General features: G+C 46.3%; 3 protein-coding genes across 3 annotated transcripts; all 3 read left to right on the top strand.

The window, feature by feature from the left end:
• The first annotated feature begins 5,353 nt into the window (after positions 1-5,353).
• On the top strand, positions 5,354-8,576 carry LOC125545394 (probable uridine nucleosidase 2). The gene is made up of 7 exons (XM_048709317.1): positions 5,354-5,728; positions 6,374-6,489; positions 6,593-6,652; positions 7,312-7,494; positions 7,660-7,764; positions 7,872-8,212; positions 8,301-8,576. Exons 1-7 carry the CDS (start codon positions 5,653-5,655, stop codon positions 8,404-8,406), a joined length of 987 nt encoding a protein of 328 aa, XP_048565274.1. The 5' UTR covers positions 5,354-5,652; the 3' UTR covers positions 8,407-8,576.
• A 5,125-nt stretch (positions 8,577-13,701) lies between these two features.
• Positions 13,702-16,680, top strand: LOC125545403 (zinc finger MYM-type protein 1-like). The gene is made up of 3 exons (XM_048709329.1): positions 13,702-13,836; positions 13,930-16,237; positions 16,311-16,680. The coding sequence occupies exon 2, from the start codon at positions 13,937-13,939 to the stop codon at positions 16,232-16,234; it is 2,298 nt and encodes a 765-aa protein (XP_048565286.1). The 5' UTR covers positions 13,702-13,836; positions 13,930-13,936; the 3' UTR covers positions 16,235-16,237; positions 16,311-16,680.
• A 5,089-nt stretch (positions 16,681-21,769) lies between these two features.
• LOC125550336 (disease resistance protein Pik-1-like) lies at positions 21,770-22,422 on the top strand. The gene has a single exon (XM_048713344.1). The coding sequence runs from the start codon at positions 21,844-21,846 to the stop codon at positions 22,282-22,284; it is 441 nt and encodes a 146-aa protein (XP_048569301.1). The 5' UTR covers positions 21,770-21,843; the 3' UTR covers positions 22,285-22,422.
• The last annotated feature ends 1,124 nt before the right edge of the window (positions 22,423-23,546 follow it).

The raw sequence follows: 23,546 nt of genomic DNA on the forward strand, positions 1-23,546 counted from the left end.
CCATGTTGGCTCCCACATGTTCCACGATGATCTCATCGGATGAACCACGATGTCAAGGACTTAATCAATCCCGTATACAATTCCCTTTGTCTAGCGGTATTGTACTTGCCCGAGATTCGATCGTCGGTATCCCTATACCTTGTTCAATCTCGTTATCGGCAAGTCTCTTTACTCGTTCCGTAACACATCATCCCGTGATCAACTCCTTGGTCACATTGCGCATATGATGATGTCCTACCGAGTGGGCCTAGAGATACCTCTCCGCTTACACGGAGTGACAAATCCCAGTCTCGATTCGTGCCAACCCAACAGACACTTTCGGAGATACCTGTAGTGCACCTTTATAGTCACCCAGTTACGTTGTGACGTTTGATACACCCAAAGCATTCCTACGGTATCCGGGAGTTGCACAATCTCATGGTCTAAGAAAATGATACTTGACATTAGAAAAGCTTTAGCATACGAACTACACGATCTTTGTGCTAGGCTTAGGATTGGGTCTTGTCCATCACATCATTCTCCTAATGATGTGATCCCGTTATCAACGACATCCAATGTCCATGGTTAGGAAACCGTAACCATCTATTGATCAACGAGCTAGTCAACTAGAGGCTTACTAGGGACATGGTGTTGTCTATGTATCCACACATGTATCTGAGTTTCCTATCAATACAATTATAGCATGGATAATAAACGATTATCATGAACAAGGAAATATAATAATAACCAATTTATTATTGCCTCTAGGGCATATTTCCAACAGGAAGAAGGAGACGGGGGGTTGTTTGTAAGTTTTGAAAGTATAAGGACTTTTTTGCAAAAAGGTAATCATATAGTGTGCGGCAAGCTTTTTTGACAGTGAGTATTGATTTGCGTGCTACTTCCTCTATTTCGAAATGAGTGAACATACACTCTAAAATATGTTTATATTTATCCATATATAATCCACATTGAAATATCTAAACAGACTTATAGTATTTAGGAACGAAGGAAATACATTACATGGGCTTTTTTGACCGACCCAACACGAGTGGCTTGTACTCCATAGGACCCTCGCAAGTCGCAACTAGAGGGGATGCGCAAATCATGCAGAGGTTTACGGATGTTAGAACGTCCACTGCACGTACACGCAAGACCACCACGTCTCACCGGAACCCTCTACGTGCGAAATGATTGTCGCACATTCATGCCGGCCAGGCCGTTCCAGAGCGGCCATGACTCGGCGGCACTGATGCCAGTCACAGCGCTGCTTCAATGCAATGCTGGTGAGGCACCTAGAAGTCTACTCCGGTCGGTGGCACCGCACTAAAGCCAGCTGCCCATCCGTTCGCTTAGCACGACTATTTAAGCATGGCTCTCGCGCCATCCATGCCCATGTCATATCCTCTCCTCTTCGCGACACCTGTAGCGACGTGCTCCCGGGGTGGATTTCTTGCACCCGGGCTCGATGGAGCCCTGTTTTTCAAAATTTCGGAAATCTAATTTGAAGGATTCATCAAAAAACATAAATAAATTCTTAAAAGCGCGTGCTATACGGCTGAAACGAGCGGCCGTGGGTCGACCGCTCGATCAGCCCAGATCGTGCGGCGTACAGCCCCAAGTGTTCCCTGGTCGGATTCCTGGCCCGACTCGAGCGTCGCGCACATGGTCCGCTCGCGCCGCGTCGCGCTCTCTCGCACCGTGTTGGTGGGCCCCACGTGACATAAGCTGCGTAGGTTTCTTTGCCGGTGAGTGGCGCCAGACGTAGTAGGGCAGCAGTTTCAAATTTCGAGCCATTCCCTTCGCCCTCGTCTCGCCCGAAATCCCCTTCCCCTCGCCCTATCCTCATTTCTCCCCCCATTTTCTCCCGTAAATCCACGATTCTTGCGGTTATGAGGCGACATTGGAGGTGGTCGGCGACGTGCGGGGGATGGGAGTAGACACAAGAAGGAGACAGGGGTTTGTTTATAATTTTTGAAATTACAAGAGTTGTGTGCTGAATCCCGGGGTGGATTTCTTGCACCCGGGCTCGATGGAGCCCTGTTTTTCAAAATTTCGAAAATCTAATTTAAAGGACTAAAAAAACCTAAATTCTTAAAAATGCGTGCTATCTGGCTGAAACGAGCGGCCGTGGGTCGACCGCTCGATTAGCCCAGATCGTGCGGGGTACAGCCCCAGGTGTTCCCTGGTCGGATTCCTGGTCCGACTCGAGTGACGTGCACTGGTTCGCTCGCGCCGCGATTGTGGGCCCCACATGTCATAGGCGGCGTAGGTTTCTTTGCCGGTGAGTGGCGCCAGATGTAGTGGGGCGGCAGTTTCAAATTTCGAGCCATTCCCCTCGCCCTCGTCTCGACCGAAATCCCCTTCCCCTCGCCCTATCCTCATTTCTCCCCCAAATCCACGATTCTTGCGGTTATGAGGCAACATTGGAGGTGGTCGATGACGTACGGGGAATGGGAGTGGACGAAAGAAGGAGACAGGGGTTTGTTTGTAATTTTTGAAAGTACGAGGACTTTTTTGCAAAAGGGTAACTGTACAGTGCGCGCGACAAGTTTTTTGGGACAGAGAGGGCATTAGCTTGTGTGCTACTCCCTCTGTTATGAAATGAGTGAATCTACACTCTGAAATACGTTTATATTTATCCGTATGTGTATATTAATAAAATCTCTAAATAGACTTATTTTTAGGAACCAAGGAAGTACATTACATGGGATTTTTTGACCGACCCAACGCAATTGGCTTGTACTCCATAGGACCCTCGCAACTAGAGGGGATACACTAGTTTCGGTGCCCATTATGAACCAATGCGCAAATACATGCAAAGGTTTATGGGAGTCCGAACGTCCGCCGCACGTGCATGCAAGACCGGCAAGTCTCACCAGAATCTTTTATGTGTGAAATGGTTGTCGCACATTCATGCCGATCAGGCCGCCCAGAGCGGACGTGACTCGGTGGCACTGATGCTAGTCATAGCGACGTGATCGGACAAGCAGGCGCGCGACGCTGCTTCAATGCAATGCTGCCGAGGCACCTAGAAGTCTACTCCGGTCGGTGGCACCGCATTGAAGCCAACTGCCCATCCGTTTGCCTAGCACGACTATTTAAGCATGGCTCCCGCGCCGTCCATGCCCGTGTCATATCCACTCCTCTCTGCTCACTGCCAGCATGTGGTGGCTCCAGATATGGATTGTTGAGCCACTGCCATTACTCTATGGGGCTATCGACCTCCACAACGGCCAGCCTCTCTAGGAAGGAGGAGATCATCCTCTCCTCCGGTGTCAAGGAGGGAGAAGCAGCAGTCGTGCCACCGCACAAAGGCCTCTACGACGGACAAGGAGTACCATGCGCACCCGAAGCTCCTCCTGAAGTTGTCGCTCAAGAACCGCGGTCCGGCGTCTTCCTCGCCTCTTGCCGCTGACGCCTACACCAGCACCGGTGGCCAAAAGGACAAAAGGCCGGCGAGGAAGTGAAGCTCGACCCTCTCTCCGGCTTTATTTCCGTTCTTAGTAATTTTTAGCATAGAACTTGTCCGCCGGCTGCATTGTGGTGCTCTTTTGGTTGATGATTATGTGGATTCCAATGTTCGGATTATGTCCATTTCTATGTCTGTCTGTTTCGTTGATGATCTACGTAGTTTAGGTTCATGCTGCATGCGTAGTATCGATTTAGGGTACCGGATACAAGATATACGACTGTGGACGAGGCCATTTAAGAATTGGCCGGTCACTGTCTGTATTGAGTGCAGGATTTGGTACGCTCTTATAGAGGAATAAAGCTCATCGTTTTCGCTAGAAAAAGAACCATGCCAAAATGGCTGTGCACGTCTGGCCTTGGTTAATGCGGACACGAACCCACTTGCATCATTTAATCTATCTCAATGTGGTTTTTCTTTTCACCCCACCCCCACTTCCACCTGTGTAGTTTTTCACGTGTTGATCACTCTCATCTACCCGTTGACGTCCAGATCGGACTAACCGACAGTGCTGGGCCAGTCATCAGCAAGCATGTGACAAGATCGACCTCTACCTGTTACTTGCCCAAACACGGAAAACTCTCTGCCCAGAAGCAGGGAACGGAAGGAACAAGACAGAGTGAGCCATCGACCGGGCGCGCGGCGATCGATGGCGGCGAACGGGCGCCAGATCCAGCCGGCGGAGGAGGAGGCGACGAAGCTCATCGTCGACACCGACCCTACCCTACCTACCTCATCCCGACCCTCCATTGATCCCATCGAACCCGTACCCAATTCCCTTGCTCGGTCCGCCACACCGAAAACTACGAGCATCCTGGCCTGATCCCCACCATTCCCCCATCCATGGAGTCCGGCTAGTACTAGTACATAAGCAATTTAATTTACCGCCTGAAATTCCTCCTTCCTCCTTCCTTCGTCCTTCTTCCTTCCCGTTATCTCTTGACTGGTCCTATGGTGTGGGCCCCACATAACCGTTCTCACACTCTCTGGATCTTGGAGATGCTAAAAGTAGTAGTGTAGTAGTAGTAGTAGAATGGATATTAGTAGCCGATCCTCCTCCTGTTTTTCAGTCGAAAGCGAAACAAAGCTAGTTTTGGTTAGACTAGTGTCAAAAACGTTCTTACATTATGGGACAGAGGGAGTACATTTGTATTCCCTCCTATCCATATTAAACTTTGTACTAAATCAGCGGCAACTAATATGGATAGGAGGGAGTGCCTTTTCTCCTTTTGTATCATTTTTACTACGTACACATACACTCTTTTGCTAAACCCCTCGGACGATGCCAGCCCCCCCTCCTAACCCTAGCTGCCGGACTCCCTTCGTTCCATCCTCAGCCGCTGCTGCCACTGGCAAGGGCCGCGATGGCGGCGGGCCCGATGCCATTGGCTCCAGGGCAGGTGGTCGCCGCGGTATCCCCTGTTAGGCGGAGAAGGCGTTTCATGCGAGGAGGCCGGGGGTGGCAGTCAGGGCGGCAACGATCGAAGCCTCCATGGCGGGCGGTGACCTAAGATTGGGTGGTGGCGGTGGCGCGCGGCGCTCCATTCAGCGAGGGTGGCGGCTGCGTGCAGATGGATGGCCTCGATGGCTGTGGATCTGGCGTCCTGCCCAGGTCCGTCACGGTATGGCCTTGGCCAGCCGGTGGCGCAAGGAGGACCGGTGAGGGGCGGCTGGAGGCTCGGATTATGTCCATCTGTTTCGTTGATGATCTATGTAGTTTAGCTTTACGTTGCATACGTAGTATGGATTTAGGGTACCGGGTATATAGATGTGGATGAGGTGATTTGGGGACTGACAAGTCATTGTCCGCGGACGTGCTGGATTTGGAATGCGCGACTATAGATGCTTTTATAGATATAGAGGAATAATAAACCTCATAGTTTCCCCCGGGAAAGGAAAAGAAATCATGCGAAAATAGGCGTGCACGCTGGCCTTGGCTAATGCGGAGACGGCGGAGGCTGATCTCACACACTCATCTGCCATTGGCGTCCAGATCGGACTAACCCACGACAGTCAGCAGCAGCATGTGACAAGATCGATCTCTACTTGTTACTTGGCCAAACGCGGAAAATTCTCTGCCCAGCCAGGGCAAACAGAGAGGACGGACGGAAGAAGTAAGTTCCAGGCAGAGGAGACAGAGTGACCGACGGAGGGAAGGTTCCACCTACCCACCGAGCGATCGACCGGGCGGGCGGCGATCCATGGCGGCGAACGGGCATCAGATCCAGCCGGCGGAGGAGGCGATGAAGCTCATCATCGACACCGATCCCGGCATAGGTACCTACCTTCCTCATCTGGATCCTGCGTTGATCCCATTCCTTGCTTGATCCGCCATACCAAAAAATACGAGCATCCTGGCCTGATCCCCATTCCCCCATCCATGGAGTCCAGCTAATATAGTACTCCCTTCGTTCCGAATTACTCGTCGCAGGTATGGATGCATCTAGATGTATTTTAGTTCTAAATACATTCATTTCTACGACGAGTAATTTAGAACGAAGGGAGTAGTAATCTAATTTACCGGCACACCTGCCCCAAGTTCTTCCTCTCTCCCTTCTAATCCGTTGTTGACTAGTCCTGCGATGTTGGCACTCCCCGGGTCTCGGAGATGCTAAAAGTAGCATTGTGTAGAATGGATGCCAGTAGCTGATCCTCCTCCCGCCTTTCAGTCGAAAGCGAAACAAAGCTACTTCTGGTTACTACGTTAGTATTCCCTCCGAATCCATACTAAACTTTGTGCTAAATCAGCGACAACTAATATAGAATCGATGAAGTACGTTTACTCCTTTTGCATCATTTTAGCACGTAGGCAGACACTCTTTTCTTATTCGGACCTCGGAAGGAGAGGGCATCACTGCGGCCATCTTCCCTTTTCCTCCCTGTGTTACTAATCTGCTCCTCCGGCATGTCCACCGTTGCCAGACGACAGCGTGGCGATCATGATGGCGTTCCAAGCGCCGGGCGTGGAGGTCCTAGGGCTCACCACCATCTTCGGCAACTGCACCACCGCATACGCCACCCGCAACGCCTTGATACTGGCAAGTAGCACTGGCATCAACCCTCCATTGCAATTTATATTTTGCTGAATTTTAACTGATAACTCTGCTGAAAAGGAAAAATCCTGTTTGATTGGCTTGGCAGTGTGAGAAGGCAGGCCGCCCCGACGTGCCGGTGGCGGAGGGCAGCGCCGAGCCTCTCAAGGTATACCCCGCTCGCAGAATCTGTTTTCTCGAATACGCACGAGTGTGCGTATCATTCATTATAGAAGAAGGGGGTGGGGAGCCCCAAACCACCGGTACAACCAGTTATATTTACAACCAGTCGAATACGCTCGCAGAATCTGTAGTTTCGACAATTGTTACCGCATTTGCCAAACATTCGAATACAACTGTTCAGAGATTAGACAGTGTATCAACAGTTCAGCATGCATTCAGTAGCATGCAAAGCTTCCTTAGAATGTCTCTAACGGAAGTTGACAGTCATATGTCTGAAACCTTGGTTTATTAAGCAAATCTGCAACACCTGCCTATTCTGTCAGAACTCACCATCATCTGAACTTGCATATTTAGTACTGTACGTGGTATGTGTCAGCAGTGCACACATTAATTAGCATGCAAAGCTTTCTCAGAATGGACTAGAGATCTCAAATGGAAGTTGCAAGTCAAGTCTGACACTTTGGTTTGTTAAGCAAATCTCCAGTACCTGCCTATTCTAATTGTACCATTTATCTTCATAACACCTTCTGAACTTGCATATTCAGTTGTTTCTTCAGTTATGAATGCATTTTTCTTTTGAGAGGAAAGTCAGTATGTGTTGTGAGATAGAAATTTGAAATGCTCATATCTTTCTCTGAATCGCAGGGAGGGAAGCCGCAAGTTGCCGACTTTGTTCACGGATCCGATGGCCTCGGGAACGTATCAGTTCCTGAACCTACCACCAAGAAAGCAGAGCAAACCGCCGCAGAGTTTCTGGTCGACAAGGTGTCGCAGTTCCCCGGGGAGGTCTCGGTGCTCGCCTTGGGCCCTCTGACCAACCTCGCATTGGTACATTCTTTCTCTGTTAATATATTTATTTAAGCACCTCGGAATGATTTCATTTTCAGGGGGGTTGTGCATGTGAATCGTGCAGGAGATCAATGTTTCTGTCTAAAAACAATTTTGTTTGAAAAACCTCTGCTGGAGATGAACATTTTCTGAATCTTTATTCAGGCCATCAAGATGGACCCCTCCTTTGTGAGCAAGGTGAAGAAGATAGTGGTGCTGGGTGGAGCCTTCTTTGCAGCAGGGAATGCCACCCCTTCAGCCGAGGCAAACGTAATGTCACCACTACACATCCCTCGAATAATTTCAATTTCTGCACTCAGCTTTGGTTCATTTCACCTTGGACTAAGTTGTGCTGATGTCTCTTGGACGATCAACAGATCCACAGCGACCCAGAGGCGGCGGACATGGTGTTCACGTCGGGCGCGGACATCGCCGTGGTCGGCCTCAACATCACCACCCAGGTGAGCTTCACGGAGGCGGACCTGTCGGAGCTGAGGAGGTCCGGGGGCAAGCAGGCGCAGTTCCTCTGCGACATCTGCAAGTTCTACAGCGACTGGCACCTCCACTCGTACGGCGACCCCGCCGTGTTCCTGCACGACCCGGTGAGCCTCGCGGCGCTGGTCCGGCCGGAGCTCTTCACGTTCAGGAAGGGCGTGGTGCGGGTGGAGACCCAGGGCATCTGCAGAGGCCACACCTCCATGGACATGGGGCTCAAGAAGTAATCAATCAATCAATGAGTATTTTATAATCTTTCGTCGTTTGATCAGTGAGCTCACTGTGCTGATGTCTGCGTCAATGGCGTGCAGGTTCAAGTCGGAGAACGCGTGGTCGGGCTACACGCCCATCTCGGTGGCGTGGACGGTGGACAAGGCCAAGGTGGTCGCCTTCGTCAAGGAGCTCCTCAAAAATTAATCAGGAGTTCATGATCTGTATATCTGGTCATCAAATGATTTGAAACCGTAGAGATCCGTCGGTCGATCGACCCGTAATTTATGTGTACCCCATTCTGACGCACTTCATGCAGACACATTGTCTCGTGGAATTATTGAACTGCTCGTCGTGAATTGTCATGATCGAACTCACTACCGAATAACTGGATATCGCGAAATTTTCTATGCCGACAGCTTTTTGTCAGGCCGTCGGCATAGGTAGAAATGCCGTCGGCAAACCTCCAACTGTTACGACGGCTATCTGGCCTATACCGACGGCCAGAGGCGTAACTGCAAATTCTAGTAGTGACTGCAATTGGTTCTCAATATTGCGATGTTATATTTTGGATCAACAGGAAGGAGCTCCCCCGGCTGGCTCCATTTCATTGAGAAGAAGCCCGGATAAACATGTCCACCACAAGGTTCCTCGGCCAAGTCTTAGCAAAAGCCGTAGAAGTAAACAACAAAAACAAAAAAAGCTTTTTATATGTGTGTAAATGAAAAAGGCTTACAAGCAACATAGCCCTATGTATTACTCCCTCCGTCCCAAAATAAGTGACTCAACTTTGTACTAAGCTCCAACCTTTCAGCTGCAGCTCCTTCCAGTTAGAGCCGTTGCAACCCAAACAGACACACCCTAAAGCTAGTACAAAGTTGAGCCATTTATTTTGGGAAGGAGGGAGTAGTACATGAGAGCATCTCTATCCGAACCCTTAAAAAGCTTTAACTCCTTAAAATTTTCGTAACATGGCGGGCACGATCTGACCTTCTTTTTATCCTCCCCCTCCGTGCCCTAGCGTCATCCGCTCGAGCGACATGGGCGGCGCCTAGGGTTTCCTCGCGGACCCCTCCCACTTCTCACTTGCCGCCATCTAAGGAGGTCGTCGGGCAAGCCTGCATGGCCGCCGATGATGGTGGTGGCGGGGATCTCACCATTTCAGTTCTCTCGTGTAGGGCAGTAGTCGCCGGGGCAGGGGCCCTGGGTGGTGATGCAATGGCGTCTTGATGGCAGGCGGGCCTCATTGGTCCTGGTGGCCAGCTCCCTTGGCCGCTCGGGCGATGAGGCTCCTGGTTGTTGGTGGTCACGGCGGGGGCCTTCTTCTTCGTCAGGTCTGATGGTACGACTCCTCCCCCTTTTCTGGATCACTCCTCACCCATACTGGTGCACGACGACCTTGGCTGCGGGAGTCCTTGTTGGTGAGGCGCTGGTGGCACAGGTTTGGGTCCAGGGGGAACCCTTGACCGGCTATTCCGGCCTCGGCTGCGCCGCCCAGGGGTACCGCTTTCCTCCTTAGAAGCGCCGTTGAGGACCCTTCCTCCCACGCCTCCCCTGCTCCCGAGTGAAAGCTCAAAATCCACTTCAGATTAGGCGTCATCCTGATCCGTGGTTATGGTTGAGTGGTTCTTTGGAGCAGAAGCGTCTGGTAGCTGGGAGGTTCTCTCTATGGTGATGAGCGATGCCATGTCCTGCAGATCCGAGATCATCTTTGGTGGTGTTTTCTTGCGTGGTGTGTGGCTTTCTGCCCCAACGGGGTTCGACATCACCAATCTTGGGTGGTAGGGGATTGGGTTCCCCTTCTTGGGGCAGCAACCCAGCCGCAAAGTCGAGTACCCGGTTCTTCTCTGTGATGTCTGTTTTTGTTCTCGAGATGCTCGTTGTTGTGGCCTAGCTGCTACGGAGCATCCTACGGGCATCACCATGTCAAGAGTCCGTTTAGCAAGGGACACGTGCTACATCTACTTCACATACATAAATGTGAATCATCTCCTTTACACGTGTTCACTTGTGCCCTTTGAGGATGGTATGCTACTTGACCCCTCTCTCGTGTGCATACATAGGTGTGAGTGGAGCTACACATTCATTGAGGAGGAGTCCAAGCTCAAGAGAATAACAACACCATCCAAAAGGGAAGCTTGGCAGCGGAGAATGAACCATTGGGAAGAAGGCCAAGTTCCACCAGCATTGACGGGTGTCCACGGAGAAGGCGACATGCTGCGAGCCTCTGGATACCCCGTGCGCATGGGCCTTTGGACCCCGTGTGCACGGGCTAAGTCCCCAGGTCTCTGGATACCTCGTGCGCACGGGGCCTCCTGCGTGCAACTGTTGGGCTTTGCCCATGTAGTCCCTACTATGCCCCTACTTACCCCTTCATGTCTTGGACCTATATATACTCCTCCTCCACCTCATTTGTAGGATAGCTAAGAATATATCTAGACATAGGAGCTTACCTCATGTACCTCCCCTTGTGGGATTCCTCTTGAGAGAGGGACACTCCGTTGGAGTTCAAGACCTTCATTGAAGAAGATACTTAGGGATTTAAGACCCCTTATAGGGAAGGATCTATCTAGATCATCAAGACCTCATCTTCTTTGAATTTGGGATGAACTCTATCTTGTATTTTTTTCCTTTGATTGTTCATGTACCTTGTAGATCTTGTGTGTTTGATTGTCTAGTGGATGTGTGATTGGACTTATTCTTGAGTGTTTCTCTTGTGATTTTCCCTCATTTTTTCGCGATCCTATTCGTAGACACCTCCAATTTGTGAACACCGGGACAAATCAGGGTACTTTAGCCCATGCACTACAACATCATGGTATCATGAGCCATGTTGACACGAATTTGGAACCCTACCCCCCATGTTCTAGCCTAATTGGTTGAGCAGGTAGGGTGAGGACATCGACGATCCAATTTTTCTAGATCTAGTCTAGGAATCAAGGTTACATGGCAAAGTTCAAACGATATATATCTAACTTGGGTTAAGGCATGTTGGCTTGTGTGGAAATAAAATGGTAGCATGTGACACTTAGGTCGCGCCAAGAGCTTGGTAGTGGGATCCATAACGTGTCCAGGGGTTCATGTGATCTGTTTTCATTGCATCACGGTGGAGTCGGAGACGTGGTAGCACCGTTTTGAGAAGGATTACATTATCTATAAATCTAGAATTAGATAAATATACACACACATCTGAATATATTCTAGATCTCCTTTATATTATAAAAAGGAAATGAAAGGATAATAAGAAAATTCAAAAAAAGAGAGGGTATTGATATATATTATGATTTGATGTGCTTTCTTGGTATTCTAAATACAAGATTAATACTTCAAGTTATTGAGTTGAGAAAGAGATAGTTGAATCAAAAGAATTCCTTTTTTGAAGTTCAATTTTTATCTGAAATTATCTATACCTAGCATGTGGCGCAACAACCATGGTCTGGTCTGCATGACTCGTTGCATTCACGGCTGGGCGGAGAAGAAAACTGTCCTTCATGCAAGTTTGTTTGATTTCTATGCATACTTGGCTCTTCGACTAAAGAGGGCATGAAAATAGGAAGGCCAACCACTACATAAAGCACGTATGTGTTCGTTTGTCGTGAAGTTAGGGTCGCTAGGCCGTGATGGGGTGGGGGTGATGACGATCACGTTAGTGGCGGCTAAATTTTCTTGTTTTGATGTGTGGACTTTGTTTTGTCGTGGCCATGCCGTTCTCGGGTGGCCTAAATCTTGTTGGCTGACCGTTGAATCTTGTATGAGTTTTTCTTTTTTTGAAACTGATGAAAATCTTTTACTACTATTTTTGTTGGTTCTGTGCACATACGGTTAGCTTCTGAAAATCAACCAAAAGGCAAAAAATCTTCGTTTTTTTAGGGAAAAGAAATCTTCGTTTATGCGGTCTGGTTGTGTGTAGTGGGCTTTCATTTATTTGAGCTCTCGTGGGCCGTCCCTTGTCTCTCCCGGCGGATCGACAAAGAAACGAGTGTCACTCCACAAGCCCACATCCTGGGCTGCTGTTTCCACTCCACCACCTCCGGCATGAGCCCACCATATGGCCCACAAGGTGGACGTGGCTGTTTCAAGGCATGAAGATAGAGGAGCGGAGTGACACAGGGAGGGGAACTTTTGGTTCCTGGATACCCTATATGCAACAAAAATTTAGTAATTCAACAAAAAGTCAAAATTTCTAAAAATATTTTTGATAAAAACTTGACCTTCTATTGTACTAGTGAGAAAAGTGACAAAAATATAAAATTCCTCTTTGACTTCTTTTCAAAAAAAGACAAATTTCTGGTCAAAATAGCGTGAATAGTGACCTATAGTAGCAAATAAATTTTATCTTTTTTGCTGTGAAGTCAACATAGTTTTCTTTTTTTCTGAAAGTGTGTATACTAGTGCGCAAGTAAGTCAACTTTATTCTAAAAATAGTTTCTTAACTATTTTGATTTTTTGTTTAACTATTAAAAATAAATCCCCATATAGGATACATATGTACCCAGGAACCATTGAGTATTTCCCAATGACACAGGTGTTTATATGGGTTCCTCTGCTATGATTATCAGGGGCCAAATTGACCCTGAATCTCTAGAGACCATGGCTTGTGCGGAAGGTCTTGCTTTGGCCAGTGATCTATACCTGCAAAAAGTTCAGCTCGCTACTGATTGCTTAGCTACTGTCAAGAATCTTCAGGGAAGATATCTGGGCCGAAATAGCGGGAGTTTGTTGAAGCCCATATTACACATGAGAAGAGGGATCACAATTATGAAGCACATGACCTTGCCAATGCTGCTGTATCTTTAAATTTCGGTCGTCATGTATGGCTATTATCTAAGCCGGACTTGCTGTTTATCCCTGATGCTGTACCTTGAGGAATACAGTTTGTTCACCACTAAGAAAAAACCTCCGGCATCAGCTGTGACGAGATGAGCCGCCGCCGCCGCCGCCCCCGCTAGTGCCGCCGCTGGAGGACGACAACCTGCTCTCCGAGATACTCCTCCGCCTCCCGCCAGATCCGGCCCTCCCTCCCTCCCTCGCGCCTCCCTCGTCTCCAAGCGCTGGCTCGGCCTCGTCTCCGACCCCGGCTTCTCTCGCCGCTTCCGCCTCCACCACCGCCACAACCCTCCTCTCCTTGTTTTCTTCGAGGGCTTCCGTTTCGAACCTACAATGGATCCCCCCAATCGTGTTCCAGATGGCCACTTCTCCATGCGCCTTGACACCGACGGCAGCTTCATGCATTTTGGATCCCGCCATGGCCTCCTACAACGGCGGAGCTAGGGGGGACCAGCAGGGGCCACGGCTCCCCCCAACATGCAGGATTTTTTTAATACCTATGCTTATTTATGTAGAGAACCATGTGGTCTGCTGTATGCCTCTCTCCAAAAGTGCATTTTGACAAAATAGAGTGCTAGTATTGTGCACAGAAGATCCCACTGAAAGTGCCTTGCTTTGTTGACTTTTGTTCTCACTCCCAGCCACACACACGAGCCATCCCATTCTTTTCTTTCTCATTCCTGAAGCGTCTCGCTGTCTCTCCTTCTCTGTTCTTCCAAGACCAAGGCGGAAAGAGGAGGAAATTCCCCAAAAACCGCTCCTTAATTCTCTCTTTCTGCGTTTGGAGCACATCAGGAAGCACTCATCCAGGTAAAAGGTCACAATCTGTCACTTTGTTCTTCTTATTTGTATTATCTATTTGTGGATCTGGTTTTTTATTAGAACCGTGATTAATCTCTGTAGGATACTCATGGCTAAAAATAAAATGAAGACTATGGATTCTTTCTATAAGAAGAAAATTAGACTTGATGAGGCATTGGTTTCAGATGTTGCTTGTCCTGATTTGGAAGAAGCAGAGGGAGGGGGAGGGGGAGAGGAGGAGGAAGAAGAAAAAGAAGATGATGGAGGGGAGGAGGAGCAACCTGTTGAGGAGGAGGAAGAAGAAGAGGCTCCACTTAGAATTAATAGGGTCAATGATGGTAGTGGTGTTCTGGTAGTGGAAAGAGACCCAGGGCTGCGTTGCCAACTTTGGGATCTTCCTGTCAATGACCAAGAGAAAGCAAGAAAAGCGTATGTGAAGTGTGGAGCATATCACTTTAAAAAGGAAATATACCCTCCTACTGGTCCAGAAAGCCACCCACGCAGGTTTCAATATCATTGGTTCAAGGCATTTCCTTGGTTAGAATACTCACCTACAGAAAATGCAGTCTTTTGCTTTCCATGTTTTCTGTTTTCTAAGAAGCCACTTGGGAAAGTTGGATCAGATGTGTTCACTGTGAAAGGGTTCAAGAATTGGAGAAAGGTTAACAACGGAAAGAATTGTGCTTTCTTAACTCATATGGGAAATAGTTGTAACTCTGCTCACAACTATGCGGCCAAATGTTATGACAATTTGGAGAATCAACAATGCCATATTGAACAGCTAATGGAGAGACAAACAACAGAAGATATAAGAGCAAACAGGCTGAGGCTTAGGGCAACAATTGATACATTGCGGTGGCTAGCATTTCAAGCCTGCCCTTTCCGAGGACATGATGAAAGTGTGGGCTCAAAGAATCAAGGTAATTTTCTTGAAATGGTAAAACTGATAGCTTCTTATGATGAGGAGGTTGGTGCTGTTGTACTAGGCAATGCTCCAGGAAATGCAAAGTATACTTCACCAACAATTCAAAAAGAAATCATGCATATTATGGCTTGTGATGTGCAAAGTTCAATCCGCAATGAAATTGGCGATGCCAAGTTTTGCCTGCTTATTGATGAATCAAGAGATGAATCTAAAAGAGAGCAAATGGCCATTGTTCTCCGTTTTGTTGATAAACAAGGTTTCAATCGAGAATGTTTTTTTGATCTTGTTCATGTTAAAGATACATCTTCAGCAACTTTAAAAGAAGAAATAGATTTTGTTTTGTCCCAACATGATTTGGATGTTCAAAATATTCGGGGACAAGGATATGATGGTGCTAGCAACATGCGTGGAGAGTGGAACGGTCTACATGCCAAGTTTATGGAAGAGTGTCCATACACATACTATGTTCATTGTTTTGCTCATCGATTGCAATTAGCTCTTGTTGGTGCATCTAAAGAAGTAACCGAAGTCCATAATTTTTTTGATCATCTTGCTCTTGTTGTCAATACTATTGTGTCTTCTAGCAAGAGAAATGATGAGCTGCATGCTAATCAAGTGGCTGCAATGGAGCATCTCATTGAGCTCAGTGAGCTTGAAACAGGAAGTGGAGCAAACCAGGCCAGAACTTTGCGGCGGCCTTGTGACACTAGATGGAGTTCTCACTATGGTTCGGTTTGTAGCCTCTTGAAGCTTTACGGTCCTACATTTTTGGTACTAAAAAATATTGCTACTACTAGTGGGTCAGGTTCTTCACCTTCTGCACGAGCTAAGGCTGCCGGTGCTGTTAGGTTGATGATGTCATTTGACTTCGTATTTATTCTGCATGTCATGAAAGAGTTGATGGGAATAACAGATATGTTATGCAAGAAACTACAGCAGAAATCCCAAGATATTTTGAATGCCATGGATGATGTTTCCACTACAAAGAAATTGGTACAGCAGCTAAGAGATGATGGCTGGGCTAAGTTGATTAGTGATGTGAATTTGTTTTGCCAGAAACATGGAATTACTGCTCCAAATATGACTGACAACTATGTTGATTTCATTCGGTCTCGTGCAGATGATCTCAGTACAGCCGAGCATCACTATCGGTATGATATTTTTACAGTTGCAGTTGACCAACAACTACATGAACTAAACTGCAGGTTCAGTGAACAAGCAACAGAGATTCTCATCCTCTGCAATTCTTTGAATCCCAAGGACTCATTTAGTTCATTGAACATTGATGATGTATGTTCTCTCGCCTCAAAATACTACCCCGCTGACTTTTCAGAACAGGAAAGAAACAATTTGAGATGTCAACTACAACATTATGAGCTTGATGTACCTACAAATCCAAGGTTTCAGAATCTGTCAAGTGTAGGAGATCTTTGTCAACAACTTGCAAAAACAGGAAAAATCAGTGGATTATTATTTGATTGACAGGTCATACAATATTTCCTCTCTTGTATTATTTGCTTTGACCATTACATCAAGTGTTAATTAATTTTATTTGCAGGTTAATTCGACTTGTTCTCACTTTGCCTGTCTCAACCGCAACAACAGAACGTGCATTTTCGGCAATTGAAGTTGTTAAAACAAGACTCCGAAATAAAATGGAAGACATGTTTCTAAGAGATTGCTTGTTGATCTACATCGAGAAAGAGATTGCGGTAGGATTCTCAACTGATGCAATTATTGATGAATTCAATACAACGGACCGTCGCATGGACTTCGAGTGATAACTGTTAGTTCATCAACGTCTAATTGTACATTTTGCTTCCAACCTATTGATGTATAGAGATATGCCTATGTTATGAACACTTGGTTGGTTATATACTTACATATTTTGCTATCTCAGTATGAATTTCTATATATTCTTATAAATTCCATACACCTTATTAAATTTTGGAGTTGTGGTCAATGTTCGGCCCCCCTTGTGTGTATTTCCTGGCTCCGCCGTTGGCCTCCTACTCCACTTCCACGGAACAGGGAACCAGCTCCTGGTGTGGGACTGCGACCCCTTCAACGTCGCCCAGCACCGCCTAGCCGTTCCCCCAGGGTTCGATGAGAAGAAGACCTTTATCGGTGGGGCGGTGTATCGCGCCGCCGGAGACATCCAACACTTCCAAGTCGTCTTGGTAAGCGCAGAGACAGACGAGCTTCAGCATAGGCAGGTCATCGCCCGCGTTTACTCGTCGGAGACTGGCGCTTGGGGTGATCGCATCTCAACACCATATTCATCCAAACTTCCCACCAATATGGGCTTTAGTCTGAGTGTGCTAGTTGGGCATTCCCTTTACTGGTTGTTCGTGGACAGATCGACTGGCAGATTGGATGGCATGCTTGAGTTTGATTTGGAGATGCAGATCCTAGCTGTGAAACCGGTGCCAGTCGATATTGCCAAGGAAAAACAGGGCAAATTCCAGCTTATGCGGGCAGAGGGCGGTGGCCTTGGTATTCTCTTTCTATTAAAATTCAGCGCCACCAATTATGGAAGATGGAGACCGATTCTGATGGTGTTGCACTTGCATCATGGGTGCTGGGAAGAACTGTTGAACTGGACAAGCTACTTCCCCTGGATCTAGAAGAGGAAGAGAACTCAGGAGAGGAGGAGAGTTCTGATGGTGTTGCGTCATCGGTGCTGGGAAGAACCGTTGAACTGGACAAGCTATTTTCCCTGCATCCAGAAGAGGAAGAGAGCTCAGAAGAGGAGGAGAGCTCAGAAGAGGAAGATAACGAGTCCCCATTCCCAATTATACTAGGGCTTGCTAAATACAATAATGTGGTTTTCCTATGGACACCTATCCACAACTTCACACTCCAGCTTGAGTCACTGCAGTTCAAGAAAGTGTCCCAAATACACATGTGGGCTCGCTATTATCCATTCGAAAGTGCCTATGCTGCAGGTATGCCTTTACATTGTGGGTGTAACAAAATCTAGATATTGCCTTTACATTGTGGGCGTAACAAAATCTAGATATTATTTGTAATTGGTTGATTGAATGCCATTTTCACATCCTTTCGCGCTAAGCTAATAATTTTAGGTGCCATATGAATTGTTTCATTTGCTACTTGATGATCTTTTCTCAACATATAGCAATGTTGTTCTAGCGTTTCTTTTTGGATGTTTGTGTGGTGGTGTTCTATGTAATGGTTATTATTTGAAAATACAACTTTTAGTGGTAGGTAGCCAGTTCCGCCTTTTTAGAGAGGTGATTTTACTCTATCGTGATTTTTAGTTCCCTTGGTTGAAACTGGTTGTGCACCTCCTTTGTCAAAAAATTAGATAAAATGTAGCAAAGTTTTTCTTTGTTATTCTCATACTCTATTATGGAATTATATGATTTGAATCAGAGGTGTGAAATTCATTATCTGTTTGCTCTGTTGTCATCCTAGAATGAAACAATAACAAAAAGACAAACCGTTTTTTGTACAATAATCAAACTAAATTTTATTGTTGGTTGCCTATTGGCATATTCAAGAATTGTATAATGTTAGTATTAATGCATAGCTACAGTGCGTTTGGAAATTGAGACAATCACATGAAAAAAAACATAGCTTGAACCAAGTGAGATGTCAAATAGGTAGATCAGTTGGCACATTATGAAGCTTTCATTCATTCAATATTGTTATCACTGGTCTTACTACTCTTAAATCCACAATAATGACTTGGCTTGATACTTGGAAAACATTTGTTCTGCCACTGGCAAGGTAGAAAAATAACAATTTGAGTTTATTTCATCTTTGCTGGTTAAATGTATTTGAACATATGAATAGTCATGATCCTTTTTATTGCTAGAGTTTATTAGCATGGCTATATTTTATCTATATTTTATTTTATCCGATATGGGATGGAGTGAGCTTAAGCATAATTTTAGGTAACTTACCCCTTCAGGTCAGGTCAGCTAATAGTCTGAGTGCGCATATTCTTCATTTTTAGGACACTAGTGAGTATATTCTTTTTTGAGAATATTCTCTTTATTTGATAGTAGATGGCTGTATGTTTATCTACTCATCGTCATGATATATTAAACCTGAGTTGTTTTCCTCAAATTATATATGTGTGCTTATCCAAATATCTCGTCGATTTCCCCTTGTACCTACTTGCAGATGCTTCTCAAGATGGGATACATAATGGTTGGAATGCCCCCTTGTAGGCACGGGCATTGGTGGTGGACATGATGGAGCTAAACTTTTGCACAATACATAAGATGATTGGTCAGATGGATATGCTATTGTGATGTATTAATAGAGTAAGTAAGCTTATCTTTAAATAGTAGCACAATGAAATATTTCCCTTTCTTTTGCTTCATTGATAATTTCTGTGGGTTGCAACATTGCATTTGCTACTTTTGTGGCTACAAATCGATGAGAACGTTTCACATTGCCATTTCATAGTAGCACAATGAATTGTTTTTTAAACTCGGGCCTATATAAATTGCCATTTCACATTGCTGTTCACTGGGATTGTTGTAATGCCGAGTGCTCGGTTGCAATTTTTTAATAATCTTACTTGATATATCTGGTTGTTTCAATAACTCTATAGTTTATTTTCGCTCGTCCTCACTAATTACCCCCTCTGTTCGTTAATATAAGACCTTTTAGCTATTTCAAAATATTGACTACATACATACTAAAATGAGTGAACATACATACTAAAATGTGCCTAGATACATACGTATCAAGAAAAAGCTACAAGGTCTTATATCAGGGAACGGAGGGAGTATTTGAGATTGAAAACATGCAAAACATTAAAGCTAAATCTTGCAAATACAGTTTCGAGATAGTATCGAACTTATAATATTCCCATTATGGTTTTTCACCCTCAGTTTGTAACTAAAATTTACATATCAGATTTTTAAATCCAAAGTGAGAACTGTTTACTATACTACGTTACGGTTTTATGTTTACATTTTTTCATAAGAGAATAATAAATCTGAACACATAGTTTTTGTTTTTACCTTGGCTGCCTTGACTATGGTCTTCCCTAATACCTTTGTTAAACCTCTTCCAAGATTCACCTCAAATACATCCCTTATGCTCTCTCCATTCAGACCAAAGTACCTAAATCAAAGGTCTTTCACCTCGAGAACTTTTGGGTTGACCACCCAGGCATCAGAGAGTTATTCCAACAAGCTTGGAGTCTCCCTTCGAAACGCTGAGACGGCAGAGGCACATCTCTTATATTTTCTACTCACTCCATTCCAAAATAAGTGTCGTGGTTTTAGTTCAATTAGAGGAGCCTTTCAAATTTGGAGCAGAAATCTTTCCCGACTCTCATTGCTATTGCAAATTGGAACTTAGTCGTCAACCTTATCAACGGACTTGAACAACAAAGGCCTATTCTTGACTTTAGGAATTTGCCAACCCCTATATATCACCTCTGAACTGATACGGAATCTGCTATTCTTGACTCTTTAGTTAAACACACGTATCACAATGTAATCTGCTGTACATGGCAGGCATCATTGGAGTGAATCATCACTGAACAAGGAGCAGTTCCATCCAAACAAATCTTAACTTTTGAATGAAGGCAATATAAATTGCTATAAGTGGAACACTTACACAGTCAATTTTAGTCTTGATCAATGGGGTGCAGAAGGAAGACGATGGGCAACGATGGTGGCGATGCTCCAGCATGCAGCGGCACCTACCTAGCTCGTATATTCCGTATATGAGGAACAGTACAACCTTGTTTGACAAATGACATTGATTATTGCTCCGCAGGTATCAAGGGGTGAAGAGATGGCCTGTTGGGCGTAGGCTCTTCCGTTCTGTGTGCCCGAGATGTAGAAATGGCTTGTTCGGCTGAGATCATTTGGTGTGGTCCCTCTTCGTACTACTCGTAGCGCGCACCGGTGAACTGATCTATGCAGTGGGCTTGTAAAAAATTAATTGCGTAAGTTGCTGACTTGTAGAATTATTATGTTGAAACTCTTATCCTGTCCTGGCTAATGAATGTTGGATGTTGGACTGTAACTGCCTGCCTGTTGGTGCTTTCCTTCTTTTTTTTTTCTTTGATGAGGCGGCGACTGGAGTATTGGTTGAGTTTGTTATCGTCTGAAGTATTTTGTGAGTTAGCTTCTTATTATTCTGCTGAAAAAGGTTGGGCCTCTGAACTGAAGATGTAAGATAGTCTGCTCTGTGTTGCAAGTTGGTGTCATTTGTTCTTACTAGGATGGGCAGAACCAAGAAGAAAAATGAAAAAACAACAACAACATAAGGGTCAAGGCGAGCCGAACGACCCCACTGCAACAAAACATCAAGCACTACTGTTACCATTGACAACAGCGGGGCGATGAGAAGGTTCCTCCAGGGCGACACCTTCAGTAAGGAGATAGGTGTATGAACTCCATCGTCGTCACCAGATCGAACCACACATGTTAGACCATGTGTTTTCTCCCAGAAGAGAAGATTCAAGCGAACTACAGACAAGCACCTTCAACAAGGGAGCATGAACGTCATTGCCAGGTACAATCGGTAAAGTCACCTTTATGCGGCCTAAATTTTCCTCCAGCTGATTTTTGGTGCCCTATAATAGAGATGCTCTAGCAAGAGCACTACCTACCTCTTATTCCATCCATAATAATTAAGCACATGCTATGACATAACCGAGGAATTTGTAGCCACCCAATAATTTTCAAATTTAGCAGGAAATCGTCAAGACCTGCAAGCTGAAGGGGAAGACTTGCTTGGTCATCAAGTCCAAACCTACTGCACATGCATAGTCGTCGCTGACTACTTACTTGTTTGTAGTGTCTAGTGTGAGTACAAGGAGTGTGGAGGACAAAACTGACAACGCGTTCCCTTGCGCTTCCGGCCGAGGCAACGAGACAAAGCAGTCAGTCAGTGCAAGTCCTAAACAAAACAAGTCTTCTTGCTGCACCGCGTCTTCATCACTATCGAAACCTCCAACGAAGCTGCTACTCTGCTTTCTCGCTATATATACACGGATGGCAGCCTCGCATCGAAGGGCACTCTGCTTCTCACCCAGTGCAACTGCAAGCTCCACCTCCACACACGAACAGATACAGACGCAGCTGCCGGCAATGACGCAGAGGATCGTGATCGCGGTGCAGATGGCGACCAGCAGGTGCCGGTCCAAGGCGCTGGCGCTGGTGGCGGCCACGCCGGGAGTGGACTCGGTGGCGCTGGCCGGGGACGGCAAGGACCAGGTGGTGGTCGTCGGCCACGGCGTCGACTCGGTCAAGCTCACCAGCGCGCTGCGCCGGAAGGTCGGCCACGCGGAGCTGGTGCAGGTTGGCGACGTCAAGAAGGAGGACGGGAAGAAGCCGGCGGCCACGGCCGCCGTGGTCGAACACTACTACCCGCACTCCGGGTACTCCTACCCGTACGGCTACTGCTACCCATCGCAACCGGCGCCGGTCAACTTCTTCTACGAGCAGCAGCACTGCCCTGCTGTTGCCGCCGTCGAGGCGTACGGGTACCCATGCTCGCGGCCAGAGCCGGGCAGCTGTTCGGTAATGTAGACTGTACAGCACATGCTGATAGGATATTACATTGACTTTTGCCAGTCGTACTGGACGATCAAGTTTTCATGGTTGTATCGGACTTGAGGAAGGAGTATCTACTAAGGTTCAGCTAGCAACTGTGTCGACTTTCAGTTAGTTAAGCTTCCAAATCGATTCCAGGCCTTGTGTACGCCCGCGACACGCAGCTCAAAGAGCAGAGTTTATGAAAACAAACAAGCGGACCGTTAGCATGACAAGTCCGGTTTCGAGTCCAATTCTTTGTTGTACATAGGGAAATCAGTTTGCTTTTTTTATCAGCACCTAAAAGAGCTCTGCCTCAAGGCCAGTTCGTTTCACCTCTCAATTCTCCAGAGTCTTATTCTGGGAACCTGTCCACAAAATCGTTTGTCTGCTTTGTCAAGATTGGGCCGGGCCAATAGGAGACGGGTAGGCGGGCGCGGTGAAGACAGGTAACCGGGCATAGAGACGATGGAGCGGAGTAGGGTGGCTGCCGCCAGCGGATCTGACGGCGCTAGGTTGGAGTCGCCGGTTGGAGGCGGGAACCGTAGCTCGAGGGCTCACGCGGGCATCTGGTACGGTGAGACGAACGCGAGGGGGAGAGGAACGCGAGAGGCGCGAGGCTGTGTTTTGGGCCTCTGTTGGTCCGGACCGGGTGTCAATTTGGAGGTAAATTGATTGTCAAATAGGGGTATTAGGCCCTGTTTGTTTGGGCTGCGGCTGAACGAGAAGCAGCTGGAGCTGGTAGAAGCTGAGAAGGAGGCTGGAGTTGGTAGAAGCTGAGAAGTCCAAAAAGCATGTTTGGTAACTTTTTTAGGACGGCTGGTGAGGCTGTAGCTGGTGGTGAAAGTCTGTAATGCCTTTGGATGCTGAAGATATTATTTAAACACTGATTTGACATGATTTATCTGATTATGCCGTATATTATCTCAAATGATATGTTTAGCTTCTAATTTAGCCCAAAAATATTGTTTTTGTTGCAAAATAATTATAGATAATAAAGTTTGATAGATTTAGTAGGTATTTAAATATTTCTTCCATGGCCAGTGGTACATATAGTGTGTTTCAATGAATTTGACATATTTGACATATGACAATACCTTTGAACACATCATAACAATATAGTACCGACTATATATTACATCAAACTGTCTTTTCGATTGCAAAATACATGGTAGTGGTGAAATACAATCCTACTCTCTCGCCACAAACACATAGTTCAACAATTAAACAAGCAAATACATAGTTTAAATAATTCAACA

Source organism: Triticum urartu, chromosome 1 (assembly GCF_003073215.2).
Source record: "Triticum urartu cultivar G1812 chromosome 1, Tu2.1, whole genome shotgun sequence".
Taxonomy (NCBI): domain Eukaryota; kingdom Viridiplantae; phylum Streptophyta; class Magnoliopsida; order Poales; family Poaceae; genus Triticum; species Triticum urartu.